At 60.1% G+C, this 27,892-nt stretch overlaps 1 protein-coding gene across 1 annotated transcript; it reads left to right on the top strand.

The window, feature by feature from the left end:
* The first annotated feature begins 7,587 nt into the window (after positions 1 to 7,587).
* LOC128829623 (collagen alpha-1(I) chain-like) lies at positions 7,588 to 27,892 on the top strand. Its single transcript, XM_054015100.1, has 12 exons — positions 7,588 to 7,636; positions 8,742 to 8,936; positions 13,990 to 14,277; positions 15,486 to 15,752; positions 16,218 to 16,505; positions 18,883 to 19,170; positions 20,378 to 20,644; positions 21,109 to 21,396; positions 23,770 to 24,048; positions 25,640 to 25,927; positions 27,206 to 27,400; positions 27,711 to 27,892. Exons 1-12 carry the CDS (start codon positions 7,588 to 7,590, stop codon positions 27,890 to 27,892), a joined length of 2,874 nt encoding a protein of 957 aa, XP_053871075.1.

The raw sequence follows: 27,892 nt of genomic DNA, 5'->3' as shown, positions 1-27,892 counted from the left end.
CCCAATGTGTAACCCTCTCTTTTTGCACAGGATTACAATGTCCTTCTTGAGGAGATGGTGATAGGCCATCACTCCGCTGTTCCCAAGTTGCTTTGGACTCAGAGGCCCGAGTGCTTTCAGCTCCCGCACGGTTTCCAGGAAGAACCCCTAGTGTGCCAGCCCTTCTCGCGGTCACCACCTCTTTGCCAGGGTCGAGTTTCAGACTCCTCCGCCCCGGGACCACTCGCTGCAATCCCCAGGGGAACCCTGTTACTGCAAACGTCCTTCCCTCTCCCAGGGTCGAGCAGCAAGCTCCTCCGCCCCTGAGACTGCTTGCAGGAGTCCTCCGGGGGGGACCCTGTTACTCCAACAGTCCTTCTCGCTGCTCACACTCCTAGGTGTTAATCGCCCCCTGAAACTGTCACTCTCTGAGCCTTCAGCACGCCTGGTCCTCGTTATCCCCCCCCCCCCCCTGTTTTACTGCTCCCCAGTCACTTACTGCAAGAAGCGCCATTCACAGGGTGCAGTACATCCCACAGCTGACACCAGTTGTCACGGAGTCCCCGGGCGATGCTCTGGAACTGCTCCCCACAAAGCCAGTCAGGACTCTGGGGAGCCTCCTCTCCCTCGGAGCAGACTGTCTTCAGGGCAAGAAGCTCACCCGGCTTCACCTTCCTGGGTCTCTCCTGGGAGCATTCAGCATATGCCCCTCCGTGCGCTTCCCACAGCGAGTCCGCCCAGGCGGGGTCCTGGGGGAACCAGAGGGTCCTGCACCCCCACTTCGCAGTCAGACGTGACTCTCAGCCAGCCAGTAACACAGAGGTTTATTAGATGACAGGAACATGGTCCAAAACAGAGCGTGTAGGTACAGAGAACAGGACCCCTCAGCTGGGTCCATTCTGGGGCCCAGCGAGCCAGACAACCCCGTCTGCCCTCACTCCTAGTCCCCAGCCAGCTCCAACCCAAACCCCCTCCAGCCCCTCCTTCTCTGGGCTTTTTCTCTTTCCCGGGCCAGGAGGTCACCTGATCTCTTTATTCACCTTTAGTTATCGCCTTGCAGAGGGGAAGGGGCCTAGCCATTTGTTGCCAGGAGACAGAGTGTCAGTGATTTATGCACACTGGCCTTTATCCCACCACCTAGAGACTTAAGAAATGCATAGGGGAAACTGAGGCACCCACACAGTATTCAAAGGAAACATTAAGAACAGTCCCACTTCGTCACAGCAGCAGCCGCTGTTACCTGCTCAGGGCCAGGAGCAGAGCGAGACACAGGAGCAGGACGGGGCACAGGTCACAGGTGAGGGGCAGGAGGGGAGAGCGACTCCAGAGGGGTCAGACTATAGGGTCGGTCTCCTTCCGCTACATGTGCCTATGGATCCCATGGTGGGAGGATGGGGGGTCACTGCATGGGGAGCTGATGGGGGGGGGGGAATCACATGGGGCCAGCCGTATTCCCCAGCCCCCATGGCTCAAACACTATGAGTCAGGCCCCCTGTCCCCCGAATCAGGAACTGGCTTAAAACCATTTCAGTTCTTGCAATGGACGCCAGGGCTGGTGAGGGGCTGGGCCGAAATATGAGGAGACCGGACCAATGAACTGGACAGAGGCTCTTAGGCCTGAATTAACCCTTTGTACCTAGGCTCAGGGTAACTCAGGGGCTCCAGTTCTGCCAAAGGAACTGACCCAGGGGCCCCCCTCGGCGACTCACCCTCCCGCTCGGTTTGTTCTCTAGGCCGTTCAGATTCTGCTGGATCCGAACTGAGCGAGTGCCAGGAACGGGGAGAAGCCGTCGCTGCTGCTCCAGGCCCAGGGGCCCCTGCACCGAACGGGGACAGCTCAGCCAACGCCAAGGCAGGCCCAGCCGGGCCGGGGACGGAAGGAGCTTCGGCAGCGCTGGCTGGGCAGCAGGGGAGAGACGCTGCCTCCAGTGTCACTGCAGTGGGGACGGGGGAGCCAGCTGCAAACACGGTGCTGGATACTGCACAGAAGGAAGACGCCCCGAGAGAGCCAGGAGGCAGCGGTGAGTGGGGGGAGTATCATGGGAGGAAAGGGGGCAGGAGAAATGCCGAGGGTTGCCAAGTGTCCTGATTTGGACCGGAACACCTGGTCGAAAAGGGACCCTGGCGGCTCTGATCAGAACCGCCGACCAGGCCATTAAAACTCCAGTTAGCGCAGCTGTGCCTCCACCTAGGAGCTGGAGGACATGCCGGCCACTTCCTGGAAGCTGTCTGAGGTCAGTGCCAACCAGAGCCCGCACCCTGCACCTCCTCCCACACCCCAACCCTCTGCCTGAGCACGGAGCACCCTCCCGGACCCAAACTCCCTCCCAGAGACTGCACCCCGAATCCCCTCCCACACCGCTACTCCCTGTCCGAGCCCTGAACCCCCTCCGAGACCCAAATTCCCTCCGGGAGCCTGCACCATGCACTTCGTGTTGCACCCTGTCACAGACTCACAGATCGTGCCCACTCTTGGCCCCGTGCGGTCCGTGGGGGGTGCCCCTTTCAGAGCAATAGCCCTTCTCGGGGGTCCACTCTCTCTCGGGGTCAGGCCCCTCCACTTCCTGGAGCCGCACCTCTCTGAGCCTTAGCACATCTGTCTCTCGCCGTGGGCCACTCAGGGATTCTACTCGCTCTGGGCCCCCGGGGCCTCCACCCCGCGAAGGGGTTGATGCAACCCTGATCTCTAGCCCCAAGCGATTCTCAGCCAGCGTAAAACAGGAGGGTTTATTGAGAGTTGAACACAGCACAGGAAACTCTCAGGGCCTCAGGCCTGGCCTCCCTCAGCCCAGCACATCCCAGTCTCTCTGCATCCAGGTGGGCTCTGCCTTCTCCCCCTCTCCAGCCCAGAGCCCCCCTGCTTCCCAGCTGGGCATCTGAGGTCACCTGCCCCAGGCCCCGCCTCTGTCCATTGTCTTCTCTCCAGGTAAACAGGGTCATAAACCAGTGCCTCCTCTCCTCGCTTCTGTCCTCTGTCTGGAACCGGATGGTTAGATCACTGGGTTCTCTCTCTGCAGCCCATTGTCCGCCCACTGGCCAGAACCGGCTGCGACTCCTGAGCTGGGCCTCCGGGTTGGGGTCTCAGGTCACCGGTCGCTGGGGTATCCATCCTCCAGGCCATTGGCTGGGGTCCCAAGTTCCCTCTCCGGTCCTCTGCAACAACAACTCCCTCTCCCCTCACCTCGTTAAACCAGTAACCCCCAGGGAAACTGAGTCTCACCCCCTCCGCATGCAAACCATTGAAACCCCACAGAAAACAAGAAACCCCCCCACTTCGTCACAATGTAGGCATCGGGCACTAGCTGGTCTGAGTCCACCACCTTGGACCGCGCCAGTGTCACTTCTGCACCTGTGTCCCAGAACCCCTGGACGCGTCTTCCCCCCACCTCAATGGGGATGATGTGGCGATTGTCCCCCGGGGCCTCTCCTACGCTCACCCGGCGGATTGGGTACGGGTGCTCTGGACCTGGGGCCCCGCCTTCCCCTGCTGGCCTGGCCTGGTGATCCCCTCCCCCTGGCACAGCCCTCTCGACTGCAGCCCCTGGGCCCGGCGGTGCCCCCTCTCGGTGGGCTTCCACCCAGTTAACACCCCGCGGGTTCTGCTTGGCCGCCATTTCCTTCATCTTCAGGCACTGGGCCACCTTGTGCCCCTTTTGACCACAGTAATTACATTTCAGGTCCCTCAAGTCCCACTTTGGAGAGGTCTCAGGGTGACTCCCCTTCTGAGTCCCCGATGTGGGTCTCACTCCTGTCCCCGATCTACTGTCCACAAACTCATCTGCCAGCGCCCCTGCACTGGGCAGATCCTTGGGCTTCCGGTCCACTAGCCACATCTTGAGGTCCGGAGGGCAGATGTCATACAGCTGCTCCAACCCCACCCGGTTATACACGTCCTCTGCGGTAGTGGCTCCTGCGCCCTTCCCCCACTTGCAGAGATATTCCCCCAGCAAGTTGGTGACCTCCTTGTAAGAGACACCTGAGGCCTTGCGCACACCCCAGAATCGTTTCCTGTACACCTCGGGGGTCAGTTCAAACTTCAGCAGCAAAGCCTGTTTGAACAGGTCGTAGTCCCCCATCTCAACACCATCCATTTGACTGAACGCCTGTATGGCTTTGGGACCCAGCCGGGGGGCAGACAGCGGAGCCTGTCTGCGGGGTCAATCTGGTTCAGTTCACAAGCCTTTGAGGTAAGCATCAATATCCCCCCTCTCCTCAAACTGGGGCAGCAGTTTGGTCTTGGCATCTCGAGGCCCTTCCCCACTTAGCCCCCGGCAGGCCCTCTTGGCTCGCCGCTCGTCCAACTCCAACACCTGCTTCTGCTGTTCTGCACGGTCCACCAGCCTCCGTTTCTCCAGCTCCAGCTCCTTCGCTTTCAGCTCCAGCTCCCACCCCCGGACTCACAGGTCATACCCACTCTTGGCCCCATGTGGTCCGTGGGGGTGGGGGTGCCCTTTCAGTGGGACAGCCCTTCTCGGGGGTCCACTCTCTCTCGGGGTCAGGCCCCTCCACCTCCTGGAGCCGCACCTCTCTGAGCTTTAGCATGTCTTTCTCTCACCGTGGGCCACTCAGGGAGTCCACTCGCTCTGGGCCCCCGGGCCTCCACCTCCCGAAGGGGTTGTTGCAACCCTGTTCTCTAGACCGGAGTGACTCTCAGCCAGCGTAACACAGGAGGTTTATTGAGAGTTGAACACAGCACAGGAAACTCTCAGGGCCTCAGGCCTGGCTTCCCTCAGCCCAGCACACCCCAGTCTCTCTGCATCCCGGTGGGCTCTGCCTGCTTCCCCTCTCCAGCCCAGAGCCCCCTTGCCTCCCAGCTGGGCATCTGAGATCACCAGCCCCAGGCCCCGCCTCTGTCCATTGTCTTCTCTCCAGGGAAACAGGGTCATAAACCGGGGCCTCCTCTCCTGCTTCTGTCCTCTGGCTGGAACCGGCTGGTTAGGTCACTGGGTCCTCACTCTGCAGTCCATTGTCCTCCCACTGGCCAGAACCGGCTGCAACTCCTGCACTGCGTCTCCGGGTCGTTAGGTCACCGGTCGCTGGGGTATCCATCCTCCAGGCCATCGTCTGGGTCCCCAAGTTCTCTCTCCGGTCCTCTGTAAAACACACTCCCTCTCCCCTCACCTCGTTAAACCAGTAACACCCAGGGACACTGAGTCCCACTCCCTCTGCATGCAAACCATTGGAAAACCACGAAAAAACAAGAAAATCCCCTGCTTCGTCACACACCCCAAACCCCAGCCCCAGTCCAGAGCCCCCTCCCTCACCCAGATTCCCTCCCCAAGGGTGCACCCCCTCCCACACCTCCTCCTGCACCCCAACACCCTGCCCTAGCTGTGACAATGCGGTTCTGGCGGAACCCAACTGAGAGTGCCAACGCAGGACAAATTGCTCAAATAGGGCAGTTACAGCCCAAGGCTGGGGTTTTTCCACCTCTAAGGCAAACCTACCGAATAACCCCAACAATCCTTCCCCAAAAATCCACAAATGGGAGCAACTATGTCCAGAGTATGATAAATCCAGTGATATTGCTGAATATTTCATCACCTTTGAGAGACCAGCCAGACTAAGAGGACTTCAGTCTCACCCCACCGGCTAACCACAAGTCTCACAAGCAATTCCCTTAGACACTCCAGTTTCCCAGTATCACCACCAGTGCCACTCGTTATGGGGACAAATGGTTATGAAAACCAATACCCCAGGAAAAGAAAAAAGGTTCTCCTGATCCCAAAGGACCAAGCCCCAGACCCAGGTCAATATACAAATCAGATCTTACCCACCAATCACACTGTTGCCAATCCTTCAGAATCTAAAATCTAAAGGTTTATTCATAAAAGGAAAAAGATAGAGATGAGAGTTAGAATTGGTTAAATGGAATCAATTTCATACAGTAATGGCAAAGTTCTTGGTTCAGGCTTGTAGCAGTGATGGAATAAACTGCAGGTTCAAATCAAGTCTCTGGAATACATCCCCCGCTGGGATGGGTCCTCAGTCCTTTGTTCAGAGCTTCAGTTTGTAGCAAAGTTCCTCCAGAGGTAAGAAGCAGGATTGAAGACAAGATGGAGATGAGGCATCAGCCTTCTATAGTCTTTTCCAGGTGTAAGAACACCTCTTTGTTCTTACTGTGGAAAATTACAGCAAAATGGAGTCTGGAGTCACATGGGCCAGTCCCTGCATACTTTGCTGAATCTGAAGGCATATTTGCCTTCTCTCAATGGGTCCATTGTAGAGCTGATGGTCCTTAATGGGCCATCAAGCAGGCTAGGCAGAGCTAATCTCAGCTTGTCTGGGATGTCACCCAGAAGCATAGCATAAGTTTGCCATACAGACAGTATAGAGCCAATATTCATAACTTCGACTACAAAAGTGATACACACATATAGACAGCATAATCATAACCAGTAAACCATAACCTTGTCCTAGACACCCCATTTGACCCCCTTTATACAAGATTTGGGTGCCACTACAGGACCTTGGTTGCAACAATGATCTATACGGTCCCAGTTTATGTCAATAACGTCACACTAGCCCGGAGCCCCCTCCCGCACTCAAACCCTGTCCTTGAGCCTGCACCCTCTCTCACACCCCAGCTCCCTGCCCAAGCTTGGAACCCCATCCCTCACTCTGAACCCATCAACCCCAGCCCAGATCCACCTCCTGCACCCCAAATCCCTCATCTGGGCTGTATAAGTAGGGGATTGTAGGGGACTGTATAAGTAGGGGCATTGCCAGCAGATCGGGGGAAGTGATTAGTCCCCTCTATTCAACATTGGTGAGGCCTCATCTGTAGTACTGTGTCCAGTTTTGGGCCCCAGACTACAAGAAGGATGTGGACAAATTGGAAAGAGTCCAGTGGAGGGCAACAAAAATGATTAGGGGTCTGGAGCACATGACTTAGGAGAGGCTGAGGGAATAGGGGTTATTTAGTCTGCAGAAGAAAAGAATGGGGGGGGGGGATTTGATAGCTGCTTTCACTACCTGACGGGGGTTCCAAAGAGGATGGATCTAGACTGTTCTCAGTGGTGGCAGATGACAGAACAAGGAGCAATGGTCTCAAGTTGCAGTGGGGGAGGTCTAGGTTGGATATTAGGAAATACTTTTTCACTAGGAGGGTGGTGAAGCACTGGAATGGGTTCCCTAGGGAGGTGGTGGAATCTCCTTCCTTAGAGGTTTTTAAGGTCAGGCTTGACAAAGCCCTGGCTGGGATGATTTAGTTGGGATTAGGTCCTGCTTTGAGCAGGGGGTTGGACTAGATACCTCCTGAGGTCCCTTCCATCCCTGATAGTCTATTATTCTATCTCTGGGCCACCCCAGAGCCCACACCCCAAGCCGGAGACCTCACCCCTCCACACCCCAAATGCCTGCACCTGCCCAGAGCCCCCTCCTGCACCCCAAATTCCTCATCTCCGGCCCCACCCCAGAGCATGCATCCCCAGAGACTGGACTGATGAACCCTCCCACTCGTTTTGTTTTTTGGGACGTTCAGATTCTCCTGCATCCGAACTGAGCAAGTCCGAGGAAGGGAGAGAAGCCATCGCTGCTGCGTCAGGTCCCGGGGAGCCTGCACCGAACGGGGACAGCTCAGCCAATGCCGAGGCAGGCCCGGCCAGGATGAGGCCAGCAGCAGCTTCGGCAAAGCTGGCTGGGAAGCAGGGGACAGGTGCTGCCACCAGTGTCATTGCAGTGGGGACAGGGGTGTCACGGAGTGTGGGGGAGTCAGGGCCCTGCACCCCCCACTTCCTGCGATTCACCGGGACTCTCAGCCAGCCAGTAAAACAGAAGGTTTATTAGACGACAGAAACACAATCCCAAGCAGAGCTTGTAGGTACAACCAAGACCCCTCAGTCAAGTCCTTGGGCGGGGTAGCGGGGGTGTTAGGGAGCTTAGACCCCAGCTTTGGGGTTCCCTGCATTTCACCACCCAGCCCAAAACTGAAACCAAAACCCCCTCTAGTCGTCTCTCTCCCCTTCCCCCGGCTCCTCCCGTCCCTTTGTCCAGTTTCCCTGGCAAAGGTGTCACCTGGCCCCACCCCCCTCCTGGCTCAGGTTACAGGCTCAGGTATCATCCCTCCAGCGAAGTCACCCCCTACTCTCCCATCCATCCCCCATGCAGACAGTCCCAGTAAAACTAGATGACATTCCCAGGTCAATCCGCACCGCTTCCTGATATCTGAATGGCAATATACAAAAACCTGTAGGAGAACACTTCAACCTCCCTGGCCACACAATAGCAGATGTAAAGGTAGCCATCTTACAGCAAAAAAACTTCAGGACCAGACTCCAAAGAGAAACTGCTGAGCTCCAGTTCACTTGCAAATTTGACACCATCAGATCAGGATTAAACAAAGACTGTGAATGGCTATCCAACTACAGAAACAGTTTCTCCTCCCTTGGTGTTCATACCTCAACTGCTAGCAGAGCACCTCACCCTCCCTGATTGAACTAACCTCGTTATCTCCATTCTGATTTATACCTGCCTCTGGAGATTTCCATTACTTGCATCTGAAGAAGTGAGGTTCTTACCCACGAAAGCTTATGCTCCCAGTACTTCTGTTAGTCTCAAAGGTGCCACAGGACCCTCTGTTGTTCTGTACAGACTGAGTCCCCTGCTGCAGGACCCATCCCCCGGGGAGGTTTCACCCTCCTGCTCTCAGGGATCCGCTGTTCCCAGCCCCGAGCTCCGGCTGGACGTGTCTACGAGACACCCCCCGCCCCACTGACCCCGTGTGTCGCTCTGACCCCGTCTGTCTCATTGTCTCTGTCTAGGTCCCTCCAGTGCCATGGAGACGCCCCCCGAGGCCCCAGCTGGGAGCAGAGACAAGACGCGCGGCGAGGACATGGTGGGGATGGGGAATGACGGGGTCAGCGACGCCGGGGAGGGGTCCAAGCAGCAGCCACTGTTACCTGCTCAGGGCCAGGGCCAGAGCAAGACACAGGAGCAGGACGGGGCGCAGGGCGCAGGTGAGGGGCAGGAGGGGAGAGCAACTCCAGAGGGATCACGCTATGGGGTCAGTCTCATTCCGCTGCATGTGGCCAAAGTGGGAAGATGGAGGGTCACTGCACGGGGGGGCTGATGGGGTTCACAAGGGGCCAACTGTCTTCACCAGCTCCCATGGCTAAAGCACTATGAGTCTGTCACGGACTCACAGATCGTGCCCACTCGTGGCCCCGTGTGGTCCGTGGGGGTGCCCCTTTCAGTGCGACAGCCCTTCTCGGGGGTCCACTCTCTCTCGGGGTCATGCCCCTACACCTCCTGGAGCCCCACCTCTCTGAGCCTTAGCACCTCTGTCTCTGCCGTGGGCCCCCTCAGGGAGGGCTGCAACTCCTGGGCTGGGTCTCCGGGTCGCCAGGTCACCGGTCGCTGGGGTCTCCATCCTCCAGGCCATTGGCTGAGGTCCCAAGTGCCCTCTCCGGTCCTCTGTAACAACAAACTCCCTCTCCCCTCACCTCGTTAAACCAGTAACAGCCAGGGAAATTGAGTCCCACCCCCTCCGCATGCAAACCATTGAAACCCCACAGAAAACAAGAAAACCCCCCACTTTGTCACAGAGTCAGGCCCCCCCCAGACTCATAGAATCATAGATCATAGAATCATAGAATATCAGAGTTGGAAGGGACCTCAAGAGGTCATCTAGTCCAACCCCCTGCTCAAAGCAGGACCAATTCCCAGCTAAATCATCCCAGCCAGGGCTTTGTCAAGCCGGGCCTTAAAAACCTCCAAGGAAGGAGACTCCACCACCTCCCTAGGTAACGCATTCCAGTGTTTCACCACCCTCCTAGTGAAATAGTTTTTCCTGATATCCAACCTGGACCTTCCCCACTGCAACTTGAGACCATTGCTCCTTGTTCTGTCGTCTGCCACCACTGAGAACAGCCGAGCTCCATCCTCTTTGGAACCCCCCTTCAGGTAGTTGAAGGCTGCTATCAAATCCCCCCTCATTCTTCTCTTCTGGAGACTAAACAATCCCAGTTCCCTCAGCCTCTCCTCATAAGTCATGTGCTCCAGACCCCTAATCATTTTTGTTGCCCTCCGCTGGACTCTTTCCAATTTTTCCACATCCTTCTTGTAGTGTGGGGCCCAAAACTGGACACAGTATTCCAGATGAGGCCTCACCAATGTCGAATAAAGGGGAACGATCACGTCCCTCGATCTGCTGGCAATGCCCCTACTTATACAGCCCAAAATGCCGTTAGCCTTCTTGGCAACAAGAGCACACTGTTGACTCATATCCAGCTTCTCGTCCACTGTGACCCCTAGGTCCTTTTCTGCAGAACTGCTACCTAGCCATTCGGTCCCTAGTCTGTAGCAGTGCATGGGATTCTTCCGTCCTAAGTGCAGGACTCTGCACTTGTCCTTGTTGAACCTCATCAGGTTTTTTTTGGCCCAATCTTCTAATTTGTCTAGGTCCCTCTGTATCCGATCCCTACCCTCTAGTGTATCTACCACGCCTCCTAGTTTAGTGTCATCTGCAAACTTGCTGAGAGTGCAGTCCACACCATCCTCCAGATCATTAATAAAGATATTAAACAAAACCGGCCCCAGGACCGACCCTTGGGGCACTCCACTTGAAACCGGCTGCCAACTAGACATGGAGCCATTGATCACTACCCGTTGAGCCCGATGATCTAGCCAGCTTTCTATCCACCTTACAGTCCATTCATCCAGCCCATACTTCTTTAACTTGGCGGCAAGAATACTGTGGGAGACCGTATCAAAAGCTTTGCTAAAGTCAAGGAATAACACATCCACTGCTTTCCCCTCATCCACAGAGCCAGTTATCTCATCATAGAAGGCAATTAGGTTAGTCAGGCACGACTTCCCCTTCGTGAATCCATGCTGACTGTTCCTGATCACTTTCCTCTCCTCTAAATGTTTCATAATTGATTCCTTGAGGACCTGCTCCATGATTTTTCCAGGGACTGAGGTGAGGCTGACTGGCCTGTAGTTCCCCGGATCCTCCTTCCCTTTTTTAAAGATGGGCACTACATTAGCCTTTTTCCAGTCATCTGGGACCTCCCCCGATCGCCATGAGTTTTCAAAAATAATGGCTAATGGCTCTGCAATCTCACCCGCCAACTCCTTTAGCACCCTCGGATGCAGCGCATCCGGTCCCATGGACTTGTGCACGTCCAGTTTTTCTAAATAGTCCCGAACCACTTCTTTCTCCACAGAGGGCTGGTCACCTTCTCCCCATGCTGTACTGCCCAGTGCAGCAGTCTGGGAGCTGACCTTGTTCGTGAAGACAGAGGCAAAAAAATCATTGAGTACATTAGCTTTTTCCACATCCTCGGTCACTAGGTTGCCTCCCTCATTCAGTAAGGGGCCCACACTTTCCTTGATTTTCTTCTTGTTGCTAACATACCTGAAGAAACCCTTCTTGTTACTCTTAACATCTCTTGCTAACTGCAACTCCAAGTGTGACTTGGCCTTCCTGATTTCACTCCTGCACGCCTGAGCAATATTTTTATACTCCTCCCTGGTCATTTGTCCAATCTTCCACTTCTTGTAAGCTTCTTTTTTGCGTTTAAGATCAGCAAGGATTTCACTGTTTAGCCAAGCTGGTCGCCTGCCATATTTACTATTCTTTCTACACATCGGGATGGTTTGTTCCTGCAACCTCAATAAGGATTCTTTAAAATACAGCCAGCTCTCCTGGACCCCTTTGCCCTTCATGTTATTCTCCCAGGGGATCCTGCCCATCTGTTCCCTGAGGGAGTCAAAGTCTGCTTTTCTGAAGTCCAGGGTCCGTATTCTGCTGCTCTCCTTTCTTCCTTGTGTCAGGATCCTGAACTCGACCATCTCATGGTCACTGCCTCCCAGGTTCCCATCCACTTTTGCTTCCCCTACTAGTTCTTCTCTGTTTGTGAGTAGCAGGTCAAGAAAAGCTTTGCCCCTAGTTGGTTCCTCCAGCACTTGCACCAGGAAATTGTCCCCTACACTTTCCAAAAACTTCCTGGATTGTCTGTGCACCGCTGTATTGCTCTCCCAGCAGATATCAGGGTGATTAAAGTCTCCCATGAGAACCAGGGCCTGCGATCTAGCAACTTCTGCTAGTTGCCAGAAGAAAGCCTCGTCCACCTCATCCCCCTGGTCTGGTGGTCTATAGCAGACGCCAACCACGACATCACCCTTGTTGCTCACACTTCTCAACTTTATCCAGAGACTCTCAGGTTTTTCTGCAGTTTCATACCAGAGCTCTGAGCAATCATACTCCTCTCTTACATACAACGCAACTCCCCCACCTTTTCTGCCCTGCCTGTCCTTCCTGAACAGTTTATATCCATCCATGACAGTACTCCAGTCATGTGAGTTATCCCACCAAGTTTCTGTTATTCCAATCGCATCATAGTTCCCTGACTGTGCCAGGACTTCCAGTTCTCCCTGCTTGTTTCCCAGGCTTCTTGCATTTGTGTATAGGCACTTAAGATAACTCATCGATCGTCCCTCTTTCTCAGCATGAGACAGGAGTCCTCCCCTCTTGCACTCTCCTGCTTGTGCTTCCTCCCAGGATCCCATTTCCCCACTTACCTCAGGGCTTTGGTCTCCTTCCCCCGGTGAACCTAGTTTAAAGCCCTCCTCACTAGGTTAGCCAGCCTGCTGGCGAAGATGCTCTTCCCTCTCTTCGTTAGGTGGAGCCCGTCTCTGCCTAGCACTCCTTCTTCTTGGAACACCATCCCATGGTCGAAGAATCCAAAGCCTTCTCTCCGACACCACCTGTGTAGCCATTCGTTGTCTTCCACGATTCGACGGTCTCTACCCCGGCCTTTTCCTTGCACAGGGAGGATGGACGAGAACACCACTTGTGCCTCAAACTCCTTTATCCTTCTTCCCAGAGCCACGTAGTCTGCAGTGATCTGCTCAAGGTCATTCTTGGCAGTATCATTGGTGCCCACGTGGAGAAGCAGGAAGGGGTAGCGATCCGAGGGCTTGATGAGTCTCGGCAGTCTCTCCGTCACGTCGTGTATCCTAGCTCCTGGCAAGCAGCAGACCTCTCGGTTTTCCCGGTCGGGGCGGCAGATAGATGACTCAGTCCCCCTGAGGAGGGAGTCCCCGACCACCACCACCCTCCTCCTCCTCTTGGGAGTGGTGGTCGTGGAACCCCCATCCATAGGACAGTGCATCTTTTGCATCCAATCGGTGGAGTCTCCTTCTGCTCCCTTCCCTCAGATGGGTCATCTAGTCCACTCTCCGCATTAGTACCTGTAGAGAGAACATGGAAACGATTGCTCACCGGTATTTCCATTGCTGGTGCATGGACGCTCCTCTTTCTCCTTCTGGAGGTCACATGCTGCCAAACCTCCTCACAATCCTTCTGTCCCTGCTGTGCCTGCTCTGAATCTTCAGAACATTGCGGCCGTAGAAGCATCTCCTGACGTCTGTCCAGGAAATCTTCATTTTCCCTTATGCAACGCAGAGTCGATACTCGTTTCTCCAGCCCTCGAACCTTCTCTTCCAATATGGAGACCAGCTTGCACTTTGTACAGACAAAGTCGCTTCTGTCCTGTGGAAGAAAGACAAACATGGCACAACCTGTGCAGGTTACAACAGCTGATCGCTCACCTTCCATATCACCGTCCTCTTAAGAGCTTCCTCAACTGTTGCAGGAACTACTCAGAGAAACCTGCAGATGAAAGCCTCAGTGCGCTCTCCCCACGCGAACTCCCAGGCAAACTCCCGCTGTTAGCCTCTGCTGTTCACCGCTCAGCTGGTTCGCTGCTGACTGCCCTTATATACCAGTCAGGCCCACTCAAGGCCCACCTGGAACAAAGCACTCCCAATTCACACTTTTCAAACAAACAAGCAAGCAATCAAGCACACGGTCAAACTCAGGAGACTGGGTCGATGAACTGGGCAGGGGCTTTGGAGACTGAATTAACACCTTGTTCCCAGGCAGGGCTGGGGTAGCCTGTGGCCCCCAGGCCCAGGGTAACCCCGGGGGCTCCAGTTCTGCCAAAGGAACTGACCCCGGGGCCCCCCTCGGCGACTCACCCTCCCGCTCGGTTTGTTCTCTAGGCCGTTCAGATTCTGCTGGATCCGAACTGAGCGAGTGCCAGGAACGGGGAGAAGCCGTCGCTGCTGCTCCAGGCCCAGGGGCCCCTGCACCGAACGGGGACAGCTCAGCCAACGCCGAGGCAGGCCCAACCGGGCCGGGGACGGAAGGAGCTTTGGCAGAGCTGGCTGGGCAGCAGGGGAGAGACGCTGCCTCCAGTGTCACTGCAGTGGGGACGGGGGAGCCAGCTGCGAACACGGTGCTGGATACTGCACAGAAGGAAGACGCCGAGGGAGAGCCAGGAGGCAGCGGTGAGTGGGGGGAGTATCATGGGAGGAAAGGGGGCAGGAGAAATGCCGAGGGTTGCCAAGTGTCCAGATTTGGACCGGAACACCTGGTCGAAAAGGGACCCTGGCGGCTCTGGTCAGAACCGCCGACCAGGCCATTAAAACTCCAGTTAGCGCAGGGCTGGCAGGCTCCGTATCCGGCTCCGCGCAGCTCTCGGGAAGTGGCCGGCATGTCCCTCCAGCTCCTAGGTGTAGGGGCATCCACCGGGGCTACGTGCGGTGCTCCTGGCCCGCGCGCCACTCTGCAGCTCCCATTGGCTGGGAACCACGGCCAATGGGAGCTGCGGAGAAGGTGCTTGCGGACGGGCGCATCTCATGGAGCCGCCTAGCTGCGCCTCCGCCTAGGAGCCAGAGGGACATGCCGGCCACTTCCTGGGAGCTGTCTGAGGTCAGTGCCAACCAGAGCCCGCACCCTGCACCCCCTGGCCCAGCCCTGAGCCCCCTCCCGCACCCAAACTCGCTCCCGGAGCCTGCACCCCCTCCTGCACCCCCTCCTGCACCCCAACCCCCTGCCCCGGCTTCGAACCCCCTCCCACAGTCTGAACCCATCATCCCCAACCTGAATCCCCCTCCTGTACCCCAAACTCCTCATCCCCAGCCCCGCCTCAGATCCTGCAACCCCAGCCAGAGCCCTCACCCCCTCCCGCACCCCAGCCCCCTGCTCCAGCCAGGTGAAAATGAGCAAGTGAGTGAGAGTGGGGGAGAGCGAGCAACAGGGAGGGGGTGTGAGCGGGGGATGGGACTTTGAAGATGGTGTGGGGCAGGAGTGGGGCCTCGGGGCCGGGGTGGGGCAGTGGGCAGGGGAAGGGTGTTCAGTTTTGTACGATTAGAAAGCTGAAAACCCTAGAAATGCCCAGAAGGGCAGGAGAGACAGGGAAGAGGGGAGCTGGAGGGGCAGAAGAGCAGCCCCCGGGGCACAGGGGGGAGGGAGCGCAGGGCCAGAGGGAGCAGAGAGTCTGGGGAGGCTGAGGGGACAGGGATACAGCCAGAGACACCCCAGGGGCTGTGGGGCTGGGAGGGTCTGTGTATAGACTGAGCCCCCTGCAGCAGGGCCCATCCCCAGGGGAGTTTCACCCTCCTGCTCTCAGGGATCCACCGTTCCCGGCCCCGAGCTCCGGCCGGACGCGTCTCCCAGACACCCCCCCCGACCCCACGTGTTGCTCTGACCCAAGGCAGGGGAGCCCCCTACTCTGTCTCCGAGGTGCTGGGGCCAGCACAGTGTCTCCTGGGACAGGAGGTGACCCTGAGCTGCTCCATGGGGGGGACATTCCCCGAGGACGCAGCTGGGAGCAGAGACAAGACGCGCGGTGAGGACACGGTGGGGATGGGGAATGACGGGGTCAGCGACGCCGGGGAGGGGTCTGAGCAGCAGCCGCTGTTACCTGCTCAGGGCCAGGACCAGAGCGAGACACAGGAGCAGGACAGGGCACAGGTCACAGGTGAGGGGCAGGAGGGGAGAGCGAATCCAGAGGGGTCACGTTATGGGGTCGGTCTCCTTCCGCTATGTGTGCCTGTGGATCCCAAGGTGGGAGGATGGGGGGACAGTACATGGGAGGGTTGACGGGGGCCAGATGGGGCCAGCTGTATTCACCAGCCCCCATGGCTAAAACACTATGAGTCAGGCCCCCCGTCCCCACCGTCCGAATCAGGAACAGGCTTAAACCCATTTCAGTTCTCGCACTGGACGCCAGGGCTGGTGAGGGGCTGGGCCGAAATATCAGGAGACCGGACCAAGGAACTGGGCAGAGACTCTGGGGCCTGAGTTAACCCTTTGTTTCCAGGCAGGGCTGGGGAAGCCTGTGGCCCCCAGGCCCAGGGTAACCCCAAGGGCTCCAGTTCTGCCAAAGGAACTGACCCCGGGGCCCCCCTCGGCGACTCACCCTCCCGCTCGGTTTGTTCTCTAGGCCGTTCAGATTCTGCTGGATCCGAACTGAGCGAGTGCCAGGAACGGGGAGAAGCCGTCGCTGCTGCTCCAGGCCCAGGGGCCCCTGCACCGAACGGGGACAGCTCAGCCAACGCCGAGGCAGACCCAGCCGGGCCGGGGACGGAAGGAGCTTCGGCAGCGCTGGCTGAGCAGCAGGGGAGAGACGCTGCCTCCAGTGTCACTGCAGTGGAGACGGGGGAGCCAGCTGCAAACACGGTGCTGGATACTGCACAGAAGGAAGACGCTGAGGGAGAGCCAGGAGGCAGCAGTGAGTGGGGGGAGTATCATGGGAGGAAAGGGGGCAGGAGAAATGCCGAGGGTTGCCAAGTGTCCAGATTTGGACCGGAACACCTGGTCGAAAAGGGACCCTGGCGGCTCTGGTCAGCACTGCCAACCGGGCCATTAAAACTCCTGTTAGCGCAGGGCTGGCAGGCTCCGTATCCGGCTCCGCGCAGCTCTCGGGAAGTGGCCGGCATGTCCCTCCAGCTCCTAGGTGTAGGGGCATCCACCGGGGCTACGTGCGGTGCTCCTGGCCCGCGCGCCACTCTGCAGCTGCCATTGGCTGGGAACCACAGCCAATGGGAGCTGCGGAGAAGGTGCTTGCGGACGGGCGCATCTCATGGAGCCGCCTAGCTGCGCCTCCGCCTAGGAGCTGGAGGACATGCCGGCCACTTCCTGGGAGCTATCTGAGGTCAGTGCCAACCAGAGCCCATACCCTGCACCTTCTCCCGCACCCCAACCCCCTGGCCCAGCCCGAAGCCCCCTCCCACACCTGAAATCCCTCATCTCTCAGCCACCCAGAGCCCACACCCCCAGCCGGAGCCCACACCCCTCCATACCCCAAACCCCTGCAGCAGCTCAGAGCCCCCTCCTGCACTCTGAACCCCTTATCCCTGTCCCCACCCCAGAGCTTGAAACCCCAGCTGGAGCCCTCGCCCCTCGCCCCTGCCACACCCCACACCCCAGCCCCCAGCTCCAGCCGGGTGATAATGAGCGAGTGAGTGAGGGTGGGGGAGAGCGAGGGACAGAGGGAGGGGGAGTGAGTGAGCTGGGGGTGGGACCTTGGGGAAGGGGCAGGGTGGGGGCGCGGTCCAAAGTCAGGGGTGGGGTAGAGGGCAGAGGGCAGGGCAAGGCTGTTTGGTTTTGTGGGATTAGAAAACTGGCAACCCTAGAAATGCCCAGAAGGGGGAGGAGCTGCAGGGGCAGAACAGCAGCCCCCAGGGGCACAGGGGGGAGGGAGCGCAGGGCCAGTGGGAGCAGAGAGTCTGGGGAGGCTGAAGGGACAGGGACACAGCCAGGGAGAGCGAGGCTGGGGTGTGGGGTCAGGAAGTGGCCTGAGAAGCAGCCGCTGTTACCTGCTCAGGGCCAGGAGAAGATCGAGACACAGGAGCAGGACGGGGCGCAGGGCACAGGTGAGGGGCAGGAGGGGAGAGCGAATCCAGAGGGGTCACGCTATGGGGTCCGTCTCCTTCCGCTACATGTGCCTGTGGATCCGACAGTGGGAGGATGGGGGGGGTCACTGCATAGGGGGGCTGATGGGGTTCACAAGGGGCCAGCCGTATTCACCAGCACCCATGGCTAAAACACTATGAGTCTGTCACGGACTCACAGATTGTGTCCACTCGTGGCCCCGTGCGGTCCGTGGGGGGGTGCCCCTTTCCGTGCGACAGCCCTTCTCGGGGGTCCACTCTCTCTCGGGGTCAGGCCCCTACACCTCCTGGAGCCGCACCTCTGTGAGCCTTAGCACCTCTGTCTCTGCCGTGGGCCCCCTCAGGGAGTCCCCTCGCTCTGGGCCCCCGGAGCCTCCACCCCCGAAGGGGACGATGCCCCCCAAACCCCCGCCCTGTTCTCTAGCCCGGAGTGACTCTCAGCCAGCGTAACACAGGAGGTTTATTGAGAGTTGAACACAGCACAGGAAACTCTCTGACCCTCAGGCCTGGCCTCCCTCAGCCCAGCACATCCCAGTCTCTCTGCATCCAGGTGGGCTCTGCCTGCTCCCCCTCTCCAGCCCAGAGCCCCCCTGATCCCAGCTGGGCATCTGAGATCCCCGGCCCCAGGCCCCGCCTCTGTCCATTGTCTTCTCTCCAGGTAAACAGGGTCGTAAACCGGGGCCTCCTCTCCTGCTTCTGTCCTCTGGCTGGAACCGGCTGGTTCGGTCACCGGGTCCTCACTCTGCAGCCCATTGTCCTCCCACTGGCCAGAACCGGCTGCAACTCCTGGGCTGGGTCTCCAGGTCACCAGGTCACTGGTCGCTGGGGTATTCATCCTCCCGGCCATTGGCTGAGGTCCCAAGTGCCCTCTCCGGTCCTCTGTAACAACAAACTCCCTCTCCCTTCACTTTGTTAAACCAGTAACACCCAGGGAAACTGAGTCCCACCCCCTCCGCATGCAAACCATTGAAACCCCACAGAAAACAAGAAAACTCCCCACTTTGTCACAGAGTCAGGGCCCCCCAGACTCAGGAGACTGGGTCGATGAACTGGGCAGGGGCTTTGGAGACTGAATTAACCCCTTGTTCCCAGGCAGGGCTGGGGTAGCCTGTGGCCCCCAGGCGCAGGGTAACCCCGGGGGCTCCAGTTCTGCCAAAGGAACTGACCCCGGGGCCCCCCTCGGCGACTCACCCTCCCGCTCGGTTTGTTCTCTAGGCCGTTCAGATTCTGCTGGATCCGAACTGAGCGAGTGCCAGGAACGGGGAGAAGCCGTCGCTGCTGCTCCAGGTCCCGGGGCCCCTGCACCGAACAGGGATAGCTCAGCCAACGCCGAGGCAGACCCAGCCGGGCCGGGGACGGAAGGAGCTTTGGCAGAGCTGGCTGGGCAGCAGGGGAGAGACGCTGCCTCCAGTGTCACTGCAGTGGAGACGGGGGAGCCAGCTGCAAACACGGTGCTGGATACTGCACAGAAGGAAGACGCCGAGGGAGAGCCAGGAGGCAGCGGTGAGTGGGGGGAGTATCATGGGAGGAAAGGGGGCAGGAGAAATGCCGAGGGTTGCCAAGTGTCCAGATTTGGACCGGAACACCTGGTCGAAAAGGGACCCTGGCGGCTCTGGTCAGAACCGCCGACCAGGCCATTAAAACTCCAGTTAGCGCAGGGCTGGCAGGCTCCGTGTCCGGCTCCGTGCAGCTCTCGGGAAGTGGCCGGCATGTCCCTCCAGCTCCTAGGTGTAGGGGCAGCCACCAGGGCTCCGCGCGGTGCTCCTGCCCCGAGCGCCACTCCACAGCTCCCATTGGCTGGGAACTATGGCCAATGGGAGCTGCAGAGAAGGTGCTTGCGGACGGGCGCATCTCATGGAGCCGCCTAGCTGCGCCTCCGCCTAGGAGCCAGAGGGACATGCCGGCCACTTCCTGGGAGCTGTCTGAGGTCAGTGCCAACCAGAGCCCGCACCCTGCACCCCCTGGCCCAGCCCTGAGCCCCCTCCCGCACCCAAACTCGCTCCCGGAGCCTGCACCCCCTCCTGCACCCCCTCCTGCACCCCAACCCCCTGCCCCGGCTTCGAACCCCCTCCCACAGTCTGAACCCATCATCCCCAACCTGAATCCCCCTCCTGTACCCCAAACTCCTCATCCCCAGCCCCGCCTCAGATCCTGCAACCCCAGCCAGAGCCCTCACCCCCTCCCGCACCCCAGCCCCCTGCTCCAGCCAGGTGAAAATGAGCAAGTGAGTGAGAGTGGGGGAGAGCGAGCAACAGGGAGGGGGTGTGAGCGGGGGATGGGACTTTGAAGATGGTGTGGGGCAGGAGTGGGGCCTCGGGGCCGGGGTGGGGCAGTGGGCAGGGGAAGGGTGTTCAGTTTTGTACGATTAGAAAGCTGAAAACCCTAGAAATGCCCAGAAGGGCAGGAGAGACAGGGAAGAGGGGAGCTGGAGGGGCAGAAGAGCAGCCCCCGGGGCACAGGGGGGAGGGAGCGCAGGGCCAGAGGGAGCAGAGAGTCTGGGGAGGCTGAGGGGACAGGGATACAGCCAGAGACACCCCAGGGGCTGAGGGGCTGGGGGGTCTCGCTACAGACTGAGCCCCCTGCTGCAGGGCCCATCCCCAGGGGAGTTTCACCCTCCTGCTCTCAGGGATCCACCGTTCCCGGCCCCGAGCTCCGGCCGGACGCGTCTCCCAGACACCCCCCCCGACCCCACCTGTTGCTCTGACCCCAGGCAGGGGAGCCCCCTACTCTGTCTCCGAGGTGCTGGGGACAGTACAGTGTCTCCTGGGACAGGAGGTGACCCTGAGCTGCTCCATGGGGGGGATGTTCCCCGAGGACCCAGCTGGGAGCAGAGATGAGACGCACGGCGAGGACACGGTGGGGACAGGGAATGACGGGGTCAGCGACGCCGGGGAGGGGTCTGAGCAGCATCCGCTGTTACCTGCTCAGGGCCAGGACCAGAGCGAGACACAGGAGCAGGACAGGGCACAGGTCACAGGTGAGGGGCAGGAGGGGAGAGCGAATCCAGAGGGGTCACGTTATGGGGTCGGTCTCCTTCCGCTATGTGTGCCTGTGGATCCCAAGGTGGGAGGATGGGGGGACAGTACATGGGAGGGTTGACGGGGGCCACATGAGGCCAGCTGTATTCACCAGCCCCCATGGCTAAAACACTATGAGTCAGGCCCCCCGTCCCCACCGTCCGAATCAGGAACAGGCTTAAACCCATTTCAGTTCTCGCACTGGACGCCAGGGCTGGTGAGGGGCTGGGCCGAAATATCAGGAGACCGGACCAAGGAACTGGACAGAGACTCTGGGGCCTGAATTAACCCTTTGGTCCCAGGCAGGGCTGGGGCAGCCTGTGGCTCCCAGGCTCAGGGTAACTCAGGGGCTCCAGTTCTGCCAAAGGAACTGACCCAGGGGCCCCCCTCGGCGACTCACCCTCCCGCTCGGTTTGTTCTCTAGGCCGTTCAGATTCTGCTGGATCCGAACTGAGCGAGTGCCAGGAACGGGGAGAAGCCGTCGCTGCTGCTCCAGGCCCAGGGGCCCCTGCACCGAACGGGGACAGCTCAGCCAACGCCGAGGCAGACCCAGCCGGGCCGGGGACGGAAGGAGCTTTGGCAGAGCTGGCTGGGCAGCAGGGGAGAGACGCTGCCCCCAGTGTCACTGCAGTGGGGACGGGGGAGCCAGCTGCAAACACGGTGCTGGATACTGCACAGAAGGAAGACGCCGAGGGAGAGCCAGGAGGCAGCGGTGAGTGGGGGGAGTATCATGGGAGGAAAGGGGGCAGGAGAAATGCCGAGGGTTGCCAAGTGTCCAGATTTGGACCGGAACACCTGGTCGAAAAGGGACCCTGGCGGCTCTGGTCAGCACTGCCAACCGGGCCATTAAAACTCCTGTTAGCGCAGGGCTGGCAGGCTCCGTATCCGGCTCCGCGCAGCTCTCGGGAAGTGGCCGGCATGTCCCTCCAGCTCCTAGGTGTAGGGGCATCCACCGGGGCTACGTGCGGTGCTCCTGGCCCGCGCGCCACTCTGCAGCTCCCATTGGCTGGGAACCACGGCCAATGGGAGCTGCGGAGAAGGTGCTTGCGGACGGGCGCATCTCATGGAGCCGCCTAGCTGTGCCTCCGCCTAGGAGCTGGAGGACATGCCGGCCACTTCCTGGGAGCTATCTGAGGTCAGTGCCAACCAGAGCCCATACCCTGCCCCTCCTCCCGCACCCCAACCCCCTGGCCCAGCCCGAAGCCCCCTCCCACACCTGAAATCCCTCATCTCTCAGCCACCCAGAGCCCACACCCCCAGCCGGAGCCCACACCCCTCCATACCCCAAACCCCTGCAGCAGCTCAGAGCCCCCTCCTGCACTCTGAACCCCTTATCCCTGTCCCCACCCCAGAGCTTGAAACCCCAGCTGGAGCCCTCGCCCCTCGCCCCTGCCACACCCCAGCCCCCAGCTCCAGCCGGGTGATAATGAGCGAGTGAGTGAGGGTGGGGGAGAGCGAGGGACAGAGGGAGGGGGAGTGAGTGAGCTGGGGGTGGGACCTTGGGGAAGGGGCAGGGTGGGGGCGCGGTCCAAAGTCAGGGCGGGTAGAGGGCAGAGGGCAGGGCAAGGCTGTTTGGTTTTGTGGGATTAGAAAACTGGCAACCCTAGAAATGCCCAGAAGGTGGGGGGAGCTGCAGGGGCAGAACAGCAGCCCCCAGGGGCACAGGGGGGAGGGAGCGCAGGGCCAGTGGGAGCAGAGAGTCTGGGGAGGCTGAAGGGACAGGGACACAGCCAGGGAGAGCGAGGCTGGGGTGTGGGGTCAGGAAGTGGCCTGAGAAGCAGCCGCTGTTACCTGCTCAGGGCCAGGAGCAGAGCGAGACACAGGAGCAGGACGGGGCGCAGGGCACAGGTGAGGGGCAGGAGGGGAGAGCGAATCCAGAGGGGTCACGCTATGGGGTCCGTCTCCTTCCGCTACATGTGCCTGTGGATCCCACAGTGGGAGGATGGGGGGGGTCACTGCATGGGGGGGCTGATGGGGTTCACAAGGGGCCAGCCGTATTCACCAGCACCCATGGCTAAAACACTATGAGTCTGTCACGGACTCACAGATTGTGTCCAATCGTGGCCCCGTGCGGTCCGTGGGGGGGTGCCCCTTTCCGTGCGACAGCCCTTCTCGGGGGTCCACTCTCTCTCGGGGTCAGGCCCCTACACCTCCTGGAGCCGCACCTCTGTGAGCCTTAGCACCTCTGTCTCTGCCGTGGGCCCCCTCAGGGAGTCCCCTCGCTCTGGGCCCCAGGGGCCTCCACCCCCAAAGGGGACGATGCCCTCCCCCCGCCTTGTTCTCTAGACCGGAGTGACTCTCAGCCAGTGTAACACAGGAGGTTTATTGAGAGTTGAACACAGCACAGGAAACTCTCAGCACCTCAGGCCTGGCCTCCCTCAGCCCAGCACATCCCAGTCTCTCTGCATCCAGGTGGGCTCTGCCTGCTCCCCCTCTCCCGCCCAGAGCCCCCCTGATCCCAGCTGGGCATCTGAGATCCCCGGCCCCAGGCCCCGCCTCTGTCCATTGTCTTCTCTCCAGGGAAACAGGGTCGTAAACCTGGGCCTCCTCTCCTGCTTCTGTCCTCTGGCTGGAACCGGCTGGTTCGGTCACTGGGTCCTCACGCTGCAGCCCATTGTCCTCCCACTGGCCAGAACCGGCTGCAACTCCTGGGCTGGGTCTCCAGGTCACCAGGTCACTGGTCGCTGGGGTATCCATCCTCCCGGCCATTGGCTGAGGTCCCAAGTGCCCTCTCCGGTCCTCTGTAACAACAAACTCCCTCTCCCTTCACTTTGTTAAACCAGTAACACCCAGGGAAACTGAGTCCCACCCCCTCCGCATGCAAACCATTGAAACCCCACAGAAAACAAGAAAATCCCCCACTTTGTCACAGAGTCAGGCCCCCCAGACTCAGGAGACTGGGTCGATGAACTGGGCAGGGGCTTTGGAGACTGAATTAACCCCTTGTTCCCAGGCAGGGCTGGGGAAGCCTGTGGCCCCCAGGCCCAGGGTAACTCCAGGGGCTCCAGTTCTGCCAAAGGAACTGACCCCGGGGCCCCCCTCGGCGACTCACCCTCCCGCTCGGTTTGTTTTCTGGGACGTTCAGATTCTGCTGGATCCGAACTGAGCGAGTGCCAGGAACGGGGAGAAGCCGTCGCTGCTGCTCCAGGTCCCGGGGCCCCTGGACCGAACGGGGACAGCTCAGCCAACGCCGAGGCAGACCCAGCCGGGCCGGGGACGGAAGGAGCTTTGGCAGAGCTGGCTGGGCAGCAGGGGAGAGACGCTGCCTCCAGTGTCACTGCAGTGGAGACGGGGGAGCCAGCTGCAAACACGGTGCTGGATACTGCACAGAAGGAAGACGCCGAGGGAGAGCCAGGAGGCAGCGGTGAGTGGGGGGAGTATCATGGGAGGAAAGGGGGCAGGAGAAATGCCGAGGGTTGCCAAGTGTCCAGATTTGGACCGGAACACCTGGTCGAAAAGGGACCCTGGCGGCTCTGGTCAGCACTGCCAACCGGGCCATTAAAACTCCTGTTAGCGCAGGGCTGGCAGGCTCCGTATCCGGCTCCGCGCAGCTCTCGGGAAGTGGCCGGCATGTCCCTCCAGCTCCTAGGTGTAGGGGCATCCACCGGGGCTCCGCGCGGTGCTCCTGGCCCGCGCGCCACTCTGCAGCTGCCATTGGCTGGGAACCATGGCCAATGGGAGCTGCGGAGAAGGTGCTTGCGGACGGGCGCATCTCATGGAGCCGCCTAGCTGCGCCTCCGCCTAGGAGTCAGAGGGACATGCCGGCCACTTCCTGGGAGCTATCTGAGGTCAGTGCCAACCAGAGCCCGTACCCTGCCCCTCCTCCCGCACCCCAACCCCCTGGCCCAGCCCGAAGCCCCCTCCCACACCTGAAATCCCTCATCTCTCAGCCACCCAGAGCCCACACCCCCAGCCGGAGCCCACACCCCTCCATACCCCAAGCCCCTGCAGCAGCTCAGAGCCCCCTCCTGCACTCTGAACCCCTTATCCCTGTCCCCACCCTAGAGCTTGAAACCCCAGCTGGAGCCCTCGCCCCTCGCCCCTGCCACACCCCAGCCCCCAGCTCCAGCCGGGTGATAATGAGCGAGTGAGTGAGGGTGGGGGAGAGTGAGGGACAGAGGGAGGGGGAGTGAGTGAGCTGGGGGTGGGACCTTGGGGAAGGGGCAGGGTGGGGGCGCGGTCCAAAGTCAGAGGTGGGGTAGAGGGCAGAGGGCAGGACAAGGCTGTTTGGTTTTGTGGGATTAGAAAACTGGCAACCCTAGAAATGCCCAGAAGGGGGGGGAGCTGCAGGGGCAGAACAGCAGCCCCCAGGGGCACAGGGGGGAGGGAACGCAGGGCCAGTGGGAGCAGAGAGTCTGGGGAGGCTGAAGGGACAGGGACACAGCCAGGGACTGCGAGGCTGGGGTGGGGGGTCAGGAAGTGGCCTGAGAAGCAGCCGCTGTTACCTGCTCAGGGCCAGGAGCAGAGCGAGACACAGGAGCAGGACGGGGCGCAGGGCACAGGTGAGGGGCAGGAGGGGAGAGCGAATCCAGAGGGGTCACGCTATGGGGTCCGTCTCCTTCCGCTACATGTGCCTGTGGATCCCACAGTGGGAGGATGGGGGGGGTCACTGCATGGGGGGGCTGATGGGGTCACATGGGGCCAGCTGTATTCCCCAGCCCCTATGGCCCAAGCACTACGAGTCCGGCCCCCAGAATCAGGAACAGGCTTAAACCCATTTCAGTTCTCGCACTGGACGCCAGGGCTGGTGAGGGGCTGGGCCGAAATATCAGGAGACCGGACTGATGAACTGGGCAGAGGCTCTGAGGCCTGAATTAACCCTTTGTTCCCAAGCAGGGTTGGGGCAGCCTGTGGCCCCCCAGGCTCAGGGTAACTCAGGGGCTCCAGTTCTGCCAAAGGAACTGACCCCGCGCGGCCTCTCGGCGACTCACCCTCCCGCTCGATTTGTTCTCTAGGCCGTTCAGATTCTGCTGGATCCAAACTGAGCGAGTGCCAGGAACGGGGAGAAGCCGTCGCTGCTGCTCCAGGCCCAGGGGCCCCTGCACCGAACGGGGACAGCTCAGCCAACGCCAAGGCAGGCCCAGCCGGGCCGGGGACGGAAGGAGCTTTGGCAGAGCTGGCTGAGCAGCAGGGGAGAGACGCTGCCTCCAGTGTCACTGCAGTGGAGACGGGGGAGCCAGCTGCAAACACGGTGCTGGATACTGCACAGAAGGAAGACGCCGAGGGAGAGCCAGGAGGCAGCGGTGAGTGGGAGGAGTATCATGGGAGGAAAGGGGGCAGGAGAAATGCCGAGGGTTGCCAAGTGTCCAGATTTGGACCGGAACACCTGGTCGAAAAGGGACCCTGGCGGCTCTGGTCAGCACTGCCAACCGGGCCATTAAAACTCCTGTTAGCGCAGGGCTGGCAGGCTCCGTATCCGGCTCCATGCAGCTCTCGGGAAGTGGCCGGCATGTCCCTCCAGCTCCTAGGTGTAGGGGCATCCACCGGGGCTACGTGCGGTGCTCCTGGCCCGCGCGCCACTCTGCAGCTCCCATTGGCTGGGAACCACGGCCAATGGGAGCTGCGGAGAAGGTGCTTGTGGGCGGGCACAGCTCGCAGAGCCGTCTAGACACGCCTCCGCCTAGGAGCCAGAGGGACATGTCAGCCACTTCCTGGGAGTCGTCTGAGGTCAGCACCAACCGGAGCCCGCACCCTGCACCCCCTCCCACACCCCAACCCTCTGGCCTAGTCCTGAGCCCCCTTCTGCACCCTGAATCCCCCTTTTCTGGCCCCAGCCCGGAGCCTGCACCCAGAGCCTTTACTCCCTCCCACACCCCAACCCCCTGCATCAGCTCAGTACCACCTCCGACACTCCAAACCTCTCCACCCGAGCCCAGAGCCCCTTCCTGCATCCCAAACTCCTCATCCCCAGCCCCGCTCCAAAGCCTGCAACCCCAGCCGGAGCCCTCTTCCCCTCCTGCACCCCAGCCCCCTGCTCCAGCCGGGTGATAATGAGCGAGTGAGTGAGGGTGGGGGAGAGCGAGGGACAGAGGGAGGGGGAGTGAATGAGCTGGGGGTGGGACCTTGGGGAAGGGGCAGGGTAGGGGTGGGTCCTCGGGGCTGGGGTGGGGCAGGGGCGGGGCAAGGGTGTTCAATTTTGTTCCATTAGAAAGCTGAAAACCCTAGAAATGCGCAGAAGGGCAGGAGAGACGGGGGAGAGGGGAGCTGGAGGGGCAGAACAGCAGCCCCCAGGGGCACAGGGGGGAGGGAGCGCAGGGCCAGCAGGAGCAGAGAGTCCGGGGAGGCTGTGGGGACAGGGACACAGCCAGGGACACCTCAGGGGCTGCGGGGTTGGGGGGTCTCTCTACAGACTGAGCCCCCTGCTGCAGGGCCCATCCCCAGGGGAGGTTTCACCCTCCTGCTCTCAGGGATCCACCGTTCCTGGCCCCGAGCTCTGGCCGGACGTGTCTACGAGACACCCCCACACACACACTGACCCCGCGTGTCGCTCTGACCCCGTCTGTCTCATTGTCTCTGTCTAGGTCCTTCCAGTGCCCTGGAGACGCCCCCCGAGGACCCAGCTGGGAGCGGAGACAAGACGTGCAGCGAGGACACGGTGGGGACGGGGAATGACGGGGTCAGCAACGCCGGGGAGGGGTCTGAGCAGCAGCCGCTGTTACCTGCTCAGAGCCAGGAGCAGAGCGAGACACAGGAGCAGGATGGGGCGTGGGTCACAGGTGAGGGGCAGGAGGGGAGAGCGACTCCAGAGGGGTCACGCTATGGGGTCGGTCTCATTCCACTGCCTGTGGGCTGTGGATCCCACGGTGAGAGGATGGGGGGTCACTGCATGGGGGGACTGAGGGGGTCACATGGGGCCAGCCGTATTCACCCATGGCTCAAGCGTGAGTCAGGCCGCCCAGAATCGGGAACAGGCTTAAACCCATTTCAGTTCTCGCACTGGACGCCAGGGCTGGTGAGGGTCTGGGCCGAAATATCAGGACCGGACTGATGAACCCTCCCACTCATTTTGTTTTCTGGGATGTTCAGATTTTGCTGGATCCAAAGTGAGCAAGTCCCAGGAAGGGGGAGAAGCCGTTGCTGCTGTTCCTGGGGCCCCTGCACCGAACGGGGACAGCTCAGCCGAAGCCGAGGCAGGCCCGGCCAGGCCAGGGAAGGAAGGAGACGGCGCGAGGGACAGAGTTTCCACAAGTGTTTTCTCCAGGAATTGA

Source organism: Malaclemys terrapin, unplaced genomic scaffold (genome assembly GCF_027887155.1).
Source record: "Malaclemys terrapin pileata isolate rMalTer1 unplaced genomic scaffold, rMalTer1.hap1 H_1, whole genome shotgun sequence".
NCBI lineage: Eukaryota > Metazoa > Chordata > Testudines > Emydidae > Malaclemys > Malaclemys terrapin.
The sequence above is the reverse complement of the archived record's forward strand: the minus strand, read 5'-3'. Positions and strand labels throughout refer to the sequence as shown.

Bases quoted from the DNA above. Each gene is read 5' to 3' on its own strand.
- LOC128829623 (XM_054015100.1), top strand. From the start codon at position 7,588: ATGAGGCCAGCAGCAGCTTCGGCAAAGCTGGCTGGGAAGCAGGGGACA. The intron at 21,397-23,769 runs GTGAGTGGGGGG...TGGGACGTTCAG, and splicing joins GGGAGAGCCAGGAGGCAGCG to ATTCTGCTGGATCCGAACTG. The intron at 27,401-27,710 runs GTGAGGGGCAGG...TGGGATGTTCAG, and splicing joins GGATGGGGCGTGGGTCACAG to ATTTTGCTGGATCCAAAGTG.